General features: G+C 41.9%; 1 protein-coding gene across 1 annotated transcript in view; it reads left to right on the forward strand.

Annotated features, from left to right (window-relative positions):
• LOC124177876 (protein O-mannosyl-transferase TMTC2) overlaps positions 1-12,294 on the forward strand; it is a 167,818-nt gene that overhangs the window by 115,500 nt on the left and 40,024 nt on the right. The window contains exon 6 of the mRNA XM_046560778.1: positions 7,638-7,723. Within this exon, the coding sequence (XP_046416734.1) occupies positions 7,638-7,723 (86 nt within the window). The remainder of the gene's footprint in view (positions 1-7,637; positions 7,724-12,294) is intronic.

Raw genomic sequence — 12,294 nt, forward strand, 5'->3', positions numbered from 1 at the left:
ACCCCTAAGTCACACAGTGTACCTGTGAGATTATCATATTTACGTCCAGCGGAACGTCAGCACCTGCGACCCGAGACGCGTTTGTTACAACCACAAGCCCCGGTTCTCGTTTATACGCTACCGGCGTTGATCAAGTTCGATATTATGCAAATTACCGCTTTGTTTATGTCCCTGTAACAGGGCAAGTGTTTACTGACTCACGCTTCAACCCCAAAGCACCCTTATTACTGCGGCCTACGACACGGTCCGTTCAAACCTTGACTTTCAGATTGCGATCGCGGCTATACGGTTATCAAGTTAGAATTTTGTCTCTCAGCTTCTGGCACTCGGGGAAATTTGATTCATGAATAATTTACTAGAGTGATGTACGATCAAACAATCACGTACCATTCGTGATCTACAAACATTCTATTTGATATTATTACACGGCAGAGACTGTATTAACCTGCGATAAATAATGCAATACTGATCGGTGTGATTCTTGAGGGTCTTTGAATTGATTATCGTAATGGGATGTTACAGGTAGTTTCAACTGCTTGGGCGAGTGATATATTATTCGTTTCGTTATATGTACTCAAAATACAGCGGTAGATTAAAAAATCAAAAATTTTCTCTCATACATATATCATTACATGCGAATTTTATCACAGTATACTTTAAATTCAAAGCCGTAGTACATGGTTTGTCTATTTACTTGAGACTATGCTGAATTTTTATCGCCTACATTGTACGTTTATAAAGCTTTTTTTTCCAGAATCCTAATTTTGCGGTTTTCGAGAAGCAATCAGATTACAATCGATACAAGAGGTCGATTTCGGTTCGTATTTAATCCTCGATTACAGCTTTTCATACGGGATTTGGATCATTTTATACAACCGATGCATATGCCCATTATCCTGTTATACCTCTGGCAGGATTTATAAACTGTCACAGTAGCCATGGATGAGAGCTTGTCATCTCCATTGATAAAAGCCTCGGGCAAAACTACAGAATTCAAATGCCTACGAAGGGGTAACATGTTCCACGTGAAATGCATTCAGGGTCACATATCATTCCCCGCCGATTAAATACGTATGTGCAAATTACATACCCACAGCTGTGTATGGATTTACATAAAACGCGAGGTCCGCGCTCCACCTATATCCAATATCGTCGATACGTAGATATCGACACGTACCGCAGGTATACTCGGTCGCTAGGATTCACTTCCCCGTCGTTGTAATAGGAAGGGTAGGCACTCGGTAGGGCGAATACGCGGTAGGAATTCAAGACGCCGTGTAACCGAGCCGATTCGATTGCGGTAATGGATTTTGGCAACTGTGGCGCGGGTAAATCGAGCTGCAGGGTGCAGCTGCAGGGTGACTTAAAATCGACGAGAGAGCGTTAACCCGGGTGAAATTTAACCCCGCACCCCTGCAGCTCGAGTCGCAATTTTCGCACCTCCGAGCCGTCTGCATGATGTATATGCTTTCCAATATCTGAATTCTACACCCCCGCGGCGCATCCGACGCGGATTCTGAATTCCGAATTTCGCATTCCGAACGGATGGGCTTCGTTCTCTGAACGTAAACATTTACTGCCGCCCGGATACCCGCTATTTTATCGTTCACACCTTTCTACACTGTACCTACCTACAATTTTTATCGGCGCGTCCCAAACGAACGAGCGCTCACCTCGTCCGCATTTTCTAACCACGTGGCCAGAACCGCGACGCAATTTTTTCGCTCCTTTTTGTGGTTTTATAAAATTCTTTCATCCCTGGCGTGTTGTTATTTTGTCAATGCAGTTACGTCACAACTCTGCAGTCCTCTTTCTCTGTAACTTTTAAACGGGGTTAAAATCGTCGACGAAGGGCTGCTCGCCATTTAAAATTTCTATTTTAATATAAGCAGAGAACCCCGCCAACAATAATTGAGGTGTTAAAAAGTTGGTTCTCTTTGAACTGTTATTCGTATTCCCAGATTTAGTTTCCGTTCAACGTGTCATCGTACCTAAGAAATAGTTAGCCGTGTCGATATTAATATTCAAGGTGACTAATATCCGGGAGAACAATAAATTGAACTTCAAACGTATGTGCTATTGTATCACTAATTTTTGTCAATTTATTTCTAAGTTTGAAAAAATGATGTAATAAAAAAAGTACCAGAGTTAAATGTCAGCTGACATATTTGGCACGAAGTGAATTTTCATTAATATCTCATGCTTCTGTAATAATCCGACAAATCAGTGGAATTCCGTCGTAAAGTATCAAGAAACACCCAAGTTTTCATGTTTAAAAAAACTTGTCGGGCGTACCCGATCGGCAATTCGCCTCCGTGTAGAATTATGTTGTAAGAGGTATAATACCTGCGATCTCGTGTCGTTCCGAAGTTTTTTGATTCGAATAAAACTTTTGCAATATTACGCCCAGTTCGGTCGCTGAAAGTCGATACGGACTTTTCACGATTCGTGTAACACAGGTATAATAATCCTACCGCGTCGATATATCTTTTTTTTTTCTTTTTTTTTCTTTTGTTTTCCACAGGCGATACGCAAATTGCGTGCCGCGGTGCAGTTGTAGTAAATCCTTCGATTTCCTGTCCTCGTTTTTGCATCGGCAAGAATCTCATGCCTTGTGATGCGACCACTTGCGCCATCCCGCCACTGACAATGAGACGTGCAGCTGCAGTCGAGCTTCAATTTATTTATCTATTCAATTTTATACCAGCGTGCATTTGATAATTGGTTTTGCTTTCACTCAGGCTCGTTCACCTGCGCTAACGAACCTCCGATAAATACCTATAATTGGCATTGAGCCGAACAATTCACGCTGCAGTTTCACCAGACCAGAGAATTATTTTTTTATTTTTAGAGTGTACGTGTTTTTATCCCGCGTACAGACACACGACGTGATTCCTGTGCTATATCGTAATTACTCGTCCTCTTTAAAAATAAAAAAGTCTACAAAAAATAATACGCCGATTCTTTCTCTCCGTTCAATGCATCTTTTTTTCTCTCCCACTCCAGCTCTTCGCTCGTTTATTCCGCATTCCTGGTAGCATTCGTGCTATCATCTCGATGATTTCCAGCAAACTTTTCTTTCATGGATCAACCTCGACCCTTCTGTGTACATGTCTGTGCATTTTACACGTCAGCCATCATGTTTTTATGTTAGCATTGTTAGGTTTGAATGCATCCCAGCCATGCCACGGGCTTTGTCATGGCTGAACGGCCAGTATTCAAACTATTATGCGAAAAGCGATCTCTTTCTGTCAGTTTCATTCGTTCAGTTTTACCTCCGGAATTTTTACTTCTGTAACCTTTATCGTATTTCAATCCTTTTTTCAAGCTCTTGTTCAAAGAACGCGGACGGAATGCGCGAGAATATTTGGTTCTCTTCCGTTTCACGAAATTACAACGTAATTTTGAATTTACTACTACACAAACGCCATTTCGTTCGTAATTTCCGAAAAAATGTGCGTCAACTTCAACTGGCACGTTGGTGATTCACAGTTCAGAAATTTTTTACTTCAAATGCAAATTTCGTTAAACTTGAAGAACAATTTTCCAGCTCACTAAAAATGCGATTTTCCATCAAATTCACCGAAATTTTCCAACAACATTTAGCGAACATTTATATTTCACAGTTAATTTACCTCTTTCAATAGATTCTAAACGAATGTTCTAATTAAAGTTTTGCCAGTCTATGATTCGACGTTATTTATTGACGGTATGAAACATACATAGCCGGGTGTCACCGCGTTATAAGCAAGATGAATGACGCGTTTTTGGATCTCAATGGAAACGTCTATTAGATATATTTTCTATTCATTCGATATAACATTATAAAGGTTCGTTGGAATAAAGGAGAAAATCCTCCATGTTTCGGAAACAAATCCCTCAGTTGATTTATGCATTCGGTAACACGTGTTGTCATTCGATCGATCTTCTCCTACAAATTCAATCCCGGGCAATAATTTTTCACGTCTCATTAAGCTCGCCACAATTTTAATGCCGGGTACAGTTGCGAAGCTTAAAAATGAACACGTTACACGTAGATAACTCGATGTGGATTACGATGATTCGATGATTAATGAACGATTTTTCAGAGCGTTGAAACCGCGTCAATTTTCAAAATGAAACACAATTTTCTCACCCGTTTCCTCCCTTTCTCCCACTCCCAATTCCACGACATAATATTACACGCATATCCAGGGTTCATAGATGAAGCTCAGAATCGACTCTCTCACGGCCGAATCGACCTTTACCGCATGTTCCCTGACAGGGCTGGCACCCTGACCGTAATTATAAAACGTTAAACCACCCTTGGGAGACGATCGTTTAGCGAGTGGACGAGGCCGCACATCCCTTGCGGAGGCCTCGAAACTTCTCTAACAGGTATATGATGCGGGGTAATCCGCTTTTAACACTGCCGGCTGCTAACTTGTTTTGTTTTACGCGGTAAAAGGCGTGTTATATAGGCGAGTAGAATGTACATAGTTGAAGGTAATTTCGTAACTACGATATTTCAGAACTTCCTTAGTTCTACATTCATTTCTAACTCGAGTTAGAAAAGCATTTATGTATATATTAGAGTGGTATTTTTAAAACTTTTATTTTCTACTTACGTAACCTTCGAATAGTTAGTTTTTAACCTCAAACAAAGTCTTGTGAAACCGGAACCCGGTATCGAAATTCTAAAAGGTGCTTCATCCATTTCGAATTTTTCAAACACTCTAATCGAAATATTTCGAAAACTGTACAAGTTGAGAAGCTCTTCATGGTTTCATTGAATAGACAATAAAATTTTATATAAAAAAAGTCGACACTACTATACACCTATAAAATGTTGATCTTGTATTCGATACAAACGTTAAAAACTAACTTGTCGAAGGGTACGTAAGAAGGGGAAAAAAAGTATTACTAAAAACCACCTTAATACATATGTATGGCAGCAAATTCATGGAAGCATAAAAATTTAGACGCGTTTCAATTGTATCAAAAAGATACGCCCCCGCAACCCTCTGGACTCAATCGAATTATCATTTAACGGTCAATGGTGGGTTTTCCAGAAACTCTTCTCAAGTCATTTGCCCAGGTTATTCAGAGCGTCGCTCCCAGGAAGGTCGGTCAATTCTTTATCGGCACTGCTTTGTTCGGAATTTTATTTAAATGAGTCGTGAAACGTGTCTCTTGCGGCGCTTCGTTACCAGATAGTAAAAAAGAAGAATGGAAAACCGCCACCCTCTCGTCAACTCTTGTTTTTCCTTCTCGGATCGTCGTAAACACAAATAACATTGCCGACTCAGTCAGGGATGAAGGGAGAGGGTGAAATTCAGGGGAAAAAACAACGTACCCAAGCGGGAAGAAGAGGCGAAGGGGGTGAAAAGAAAGGGGATTCTTCTCTAAGTTAGCCACGCTGAGTAACCTTACGGCAGAAATAACTTGGCAGGTAATTCGTCGTTCAGTGTCTACCCATTGTTTTGTCATCCGGCCGGTCAAGAACGTTTCGTCTGGAAAAACGGGAGTTTCACGATCTCTTCAAAATTTCATCGGCATTAATCTTTGCCGTATACATGTACACGTACAATAAAATGGTTCTTTAATTTTTCGATTCTCGTCAGATTAACCGCCTCGTTACCAATTTTTCGTTTTGCATGTTCACAAATGATCAAATTTCGACTATAAACGTTTTACAATTTTCATCACGATTATTGCGGCATTTCGCGTGAACGCATCGCGAAGATAGAACGTATTGCCCGGTTTTCAAACTCATCACCCAAGTATAAGTAGGCGATTTGGGGTGAGAATTAGATAATCCTCGTTATTGTTATTGTTGTATATCTCGCTCAATACATCGGCCAATGAGATTACGCTAAACAGCTCCGAAATCCTTAATCCTGTACCGGGAGGACCCGCGGCGAACGGATGCACTTAGTCTATACACCCGCCTACTTGAGCCAAATGCTAATTAAGTAGGTAGAAGGTGGTCGGAAGGTAAGCATCGGAGGTCTGTAATCCGTTTACTTAGACTATATCGATCCTCATAACGAGGGTGTGAAACCCCGAGGAACACTCACCGGCTTATCGTTCCCCCACCTTTTCACTTTCGGGGGGTTGGAATTCACTGCGATATCCGTCGAATGCAGAACGACGTCAGATGACGAAGGTCGCAAATTAATTTTAATTACAATTCAGAGAGGGCTCTGATCAGTGGAAAGAAAGCGGATCCGGAAACGAGTCTCTCTAGCCAACGCGAATCGCTGGCAACCGGAAACCCGGACTCGATGGGCGGCTTCCGGCTTCGCATTGCCAAACCGCGCGAATTCCTCCGTCATCAAGTCTCGCGACTTGTATAATTGCTGCGATTACGCGTCGTTTTCGACGCTAATCAAGTTTTCTCTAATTACGACGACGTCCGAGTGCGTCGACGACCCCCGACGGAGGAGCGGCGGTCGCCTAGCGATTTCGGTTATACAATGGACGCTTGATGTAGGTAAATTACCCTCGCAGCGTAGCTACAAGCTACGGCCTAACAACCCTGTCGAGAGAAAAGCGAGCGATGCGGAACGGTTTCAAATTTCAAACGATCCCTCATACAGCCTGCTTTTCTGCCTAATTGAGCAGCCTTCCGAAACGCGCTGCAAGCTCTTCTGACGCCGTCTTTTTCATCACGGAATTTCTCCAGACTGTGCTACCGTATGACTCTGGATGTACAAGGTGATTCAGTACCAACTCCGAAAGTGGGAGGAGCTTAATTAATTCGTGTATCAATAGGTGTTGCGATGTGGTCAATCAGACGAATAATCCGGCGGCCATCTCAAAGCAAAGTCGAAGTTACGAGCTTCACTTATTTCATATGGATTGATTGGTTTCTTGAGAAACTTTTTACGTCACTTTTGCATCAAACGGAGATGCTTCTCAATTTGAACAGAGCTTTCGCAAATCACCAAGACTAGTATCTAAACAATTCCGGTAGTCGTTTGTGGTCTTATACTTTGGTATTCATGAGTTGCCACTACTGGAATTACCAGAAATTTACTCCGATATCGATATCGTCGTCGATTCAATGTAATCAATACCGGGTGCCGACCATTGATAAAATGAGATCCTCCTATAATTCTTGGAGTCTGTATCCATTCACCCTTAATAGTACAACGCCCACCTCTCATCATGTTTCGTTAGAGACGGGAAATTAATATCACGATCTGCGTCTCGTTTTACCCGCTGAGCTGATCGGCCTTTTCGGTTTATTTTCGAGGACTTAAAATTCGCAGAAGGTGGATCGTACATTCACATGTATAGGTAGATCTACGTGTACGAACTTACGTCGAAGCGAAATTCGTGTGTATCAATTAGGCTTCTGCTAACTGCAGGTGTATTGTTAATTAACGTGTAGCACCGTGCTGGAATAATTCACAGTCTGATGAAGAGTGAAGTAGGTATAATCGTTAAAACACGATGTGTAATACCGTACAGACCAAAAATAATTATCTCGTGGCTGCCAACTTTTAATTCCTCAGCCTTCCGCTTCATCGTGAGTGGATCACTTTGAATCCGGTAGTAATAGGCACAACGTACCGGATTTCACAATGCCTCGTAAGCTTGTAACTTTGTATAAATCGTTACTGAAGTGTTCGTTGTCTGGTTTGTTTCAGGGGAATCCTTCAGCAGGGAAGGAAAAACTACGAAGAAGCCATTCTCAGCTATCAGCGGGCAATCCACTTCAGGCCGTCGTTGGCACGTGAGTAAATTTCATCATAACCCCTAACTTTACCCTTATGAATATCTGCGATCAACCTTATAAGGAAATACCTTGAAATATCGTTACAGTCTCTGTATCGAGTGCAAAACTAACACAGAGTTCATATTTTTCACGGTATTTTTAGATCAGAAAGAATTATTCGCCATTCACCAAATTCATCCTTCGCCGCGTCCTGTACCGAGTTTCTTGCAACATCTTTGTCCGAACAATGAATTTACATTCCGCCAACAAGTGATAGCTTCGCAATTTCAAGATACAAGCTATGTATAGGCACGAGTGGTCAGCATCGCGTGATGGGGATTATCCGTATTTCCGGACACGACGCCGTGCTGACAGTTATCGACTTACAGATGTAATTTAGCCGGGGAATTCGGAGGGCGAGACGCGTCTGTCCGAATGTCCATTCAAGTCTGCCTTTCCTCACCCGGCTCTAAGACCCGATTTCTCGTCTCTGAAAATATTTGGTTGAGAGACATTCGGTCGGATGACTGGAAAATTCTGGATGCACGTACCGAGTGTTGCCGGAAAAAAGTACCACAAGTCGAGATATTTCGTTCGCTACTCCGGTCACTAGGTTTTCCATCAAAATTTCGAACGCCGTGATCAGTTTGTGGATCTCACCCCAAAAGTCAGTATGGAAAATATAACGATTCGTAGAAATTTCCGTCAAGTCTCCCCAGAGATTTAAGGACAACTACCAAAGACCATGAATCGAAAACAGATTGGAAATATTGTTGTTTCTCATTTTTGTAGGTGGGTCGAATGTCTTGTACAATCTGTACATCATAACCAAGCGATAAACGAGTTCACTCTTCTGAATATATACGAGGATAAAGTGGAAATGTCAACTTGGTACGCTCTGTACGTGTACGAAAAGACTCGCACCCATGCGGAGAGGGAGCTAAGGTTGGTTGAGTAACCCGATGGCGTGGACGGCTTGGCTCTTGAGGTGGTCTTCGCCGCATAATGCGGCGACTGACCCTTGACCCCGTTCCTCGCGTTAGGTACCCACTTCGCTCAGGAAATAGCGCTAAAGTCCTGGAGCGTAAATTCTTTCCTTACACGAGTGTTGGCCATCCACCTTATAGGTACCGAGACTAAAAACGATTCGCTATTTTTACCTGCTACTAGCTTCACTAACTTCGTACCAACTCTTCGAATTCACGAGTACTTCAGGCACTTTTGCTGGGTTCCACCTACGGTCGTTGAATTGATTTAAGCACGAAGCCCATGAATTTTTATGCACACGAAAAACTCGGTGAAAATATATATAATTTTTCCCCCTAGTTCTCTGATCAAAGAGGATCTAGTCACTCCCGATTTTTGACTGTGTACGTGATTTTTTCCGGGATTTCAAAGCTCGTCGCCGTCAGTTTCGATCGGAGCTTTCGCTCCCTGCAGGGCGATGACGGAAAGCTACATGTAGAGTTCAGCAACGTTTCGAATTTGATAGATTCTCCAAATGCAGCGACGGATGGTTGCGGTGATTTTAACTTCCCGTAAATTCACTAGACTCCTACGGCCAGTGCGAAATTATATTGCTAAACTGTTGGGAATGATGAGCTGACATATTTGGAGCGGAAGCTGTCACCCGATTTCGTAAATCACGTCTGTCGTTCCCTCGTCAGCTTTTGCGAATTTACTTGTCTCGAATCGACGATCGAATTTCGGAACAAAAATAACGTAAATGAACATCGCGGTTAATTCATCGGCCAAATTTTTATCCCCTCCAGCACGCAGTTCAGGGATAAGTAAGCCCTGTACGAGTTATAAGGGTCGTCAAAGTGCGACACGGTTACTATTCAGACTCCACGGGAGTAGACTCAATTAAAGCAAACCCTCCGAAACAAACAGACAGGCTCAAGTTTGAAGTCTGCATAAGGTTGCTTTTCGCCTGGAAAAGGCTCGCGACGAGACGAGAATACAACCTTGATACAGCATGAAAATTTCCAAGGCGGTCGACGGACTTCGCCATTCGAACGCGGCTATGGCTGTGCTAAGTTTGTTACACCGCCAAAGTTTAACTTGGTAAATACGTGGAGGCGTGAATTTGGCCGAGTTCGAGGCAGGGATTCGTTAGAGTTTATACCGGTTTTGGTTTCCGCCGAACCCGTATCCCGTTCACGGAGAAATTGAGGAGAAAATAGTCAAATGGAACTTTGACAGTTTCGTTTTTGTTATAAAAATATTTAGAAAGATCACGTTCTTGAAACATTTATTTATTTTTTATTGTTTTATCAATCAGCTTGTGGGCTTGATTCAACTGCGAAATGAATACACGATAAATTGACTTAGACGAGTGGTTAAATTGTTTCAATTATAAATGTTATCAGAACTCTTCATCTCGTGTAGAAAATTTCAACAGAATTTATGTACGATCGGTAAATTCTTGGCTCTAATTTTTCAGAACTGGATCAAAGACACGGTTTCGCTATTAACAAATTAAACTAATGTCATAATGATATATTTATAAAGTTGTTAAATTAACCGAAGTTTCGCAGTTTAGCCTTGCAATTCTACAATTAATTTTTTTGTAATTGTATCGATCAAATTCAAACCTCTCCGTTGTCTTCAGCGATTCCTCTCGAACCGTTGTTTCATCTTTATCTGGTCTAGCTGATACGTTGACTAGATTTCAAACAGATACCAAGAATTCCTTTAAAAAATTAACTGATACACGAAGAGAAAAAGGTGAACACGCGGTTTATCCTAGGCGAGATAGTAATTTTGGCTATTTTAAATAGTTAAGACAAACCTCTTTTGAAGCGTAGACTTTACTGTGACTAAAATTTACAAGCTAGACTTGCAATTCCTACTACCGTCAGGCCACAAATCAACCTACTAGCAAAAAATGGTAATCTTACGCAAAAATCTAGTTAAATATCGTGCATCTTTTCTCTCGCTCCATACCGGAAGGTACAGTTTCTTTACCCTAGTTTTTCATTCTTCCATCGAAATAGACGAGGAGCACTGGCGTTCACGTCGAATATATTCAAGCACGCGTAACCATGACAATAATTGTCAAGTTGAACTATCATCCGGGATTCGTAGCGCGGCTTAGGGATGCCATAATGGCAACGATCTGCCGGCTCTGCATATTCAATTATCAATGACCACTATTCACGCGTATTCGGTTATATATACTTCCACCGATCGATCGGCAAACAGGTATTTGTGGTCCTGGTGGTCGTATGGATGTTTGGGCACGTGGGGATTTCCATCAGGGATGAATCTCCCCTAATATCGCTCCGACTTTTGCGAGATATTTAAAACAATCGAGAACAAAAGACGGCCGTTGAATTGATTCCGATTACCCGGCAATCCCTATATCTGTAACCCTCGCGGGCTGCTGCGGCGACCGATAAACAAATTGGCCGCCTCTCGTGATGTGCTATTCAATCCCCCCTCTCGTTTCGCATACCGCTCACAATTTCCAGGACGAGTTATTCCCGCGTCCTGATGTATATCACTCACCCGATATATCAACAGGAATCTGCGAAATCGCCGAATGGATTTGTCGAGAACTCTTAGTAGGAAATACTGATGCTCGAATTCAATTTTCTTACGCTGCATCGCAGTTTCACCGTTGGAAATTTTTTAAATGACCCTTTAATACGGTAATCTTCTCGGTATTTTTGAATACCGACAATTTTTTTCCACGTACTGAATATTGGCGCAATTTTTGCATTGAAGGCAGATGAAATACGTTAATCAAAGAGCAATCACCGAAATTCTGTATAGGAGTTGATTTTTTATACCACTCGAGAGCTCGGGAATTGAGTCGAATTAGACGAAACGTATATGATGCACGTGTGTGCCGGGTGAAATTGATTAGTAATTGTAATTGGAATACACTTGTGTGTAACAAGTGCTCAATCAGCCAGACCAATTTCGGAAGTTTGAGATGTTGATTACAGGTCGAATGCTACGTAGCGTGGCTAACATCGATTCCGATTCTTATCACGGCCCACTAACGAGCGAATATTCTTATGAAACTTTCGTCGTTTCGAAACATTCCCGGCACGTGAAATCATCGCAGGTACCAGAATTATTTTTCAATAATTTTTACCAGAAGTCAAACTTGCTGGAATATCGATGTGGAAAATTCGCTTTGTACCAATAATATATTTACATACTTATATCGGACGAGAATGTTTCTTTAAAATCGTTTCCAAGTAATCGCCACAACTCGCAAAATTTTCATACCGGAATAACAAATACGTAGGATCAAAATTAGTTTAGTGACATTATGTAGCGGAATTGAGGTAATTAATAAAAAAAAAATTCTCCCTGCGCATCAAGTTGCTTACGATGCTCGCATGATATTCACATCACACCATGATGTGGAAGTTTTCGGAAAGGCTAAAGAACCGAAGCAGGTATCGCATTTCAGTCGAGGATACTCGCGTTTTATCGACACGAAGCGGAAAATTGAACCTTCCATCGATTTCGGTTGAAATTTCGCGAGAATCCTGTCGGCTTGAGCCGAAAATTAAACAGGATACTGCCGACCGAATGGTCCGCTCTCCATACGCGTCAAAATACGTGCC

The sequence above is a fragment of the Neodiprion fabricii genome, chromosome 3 (assembly GCF_021155785.1).
Source record: "Neodiprion fabricii isolate iyNeoFabr1 chromosome 3, iyNeoFabr1.1, whole genome shotgun sequence".
NCBI classification, from domain to species: Eukaryota; Metazoa; Arthropoda; class Insecta; order Hymenoptera; family Diprionidae; genus Neodiprion; species Neodiprion fabricii.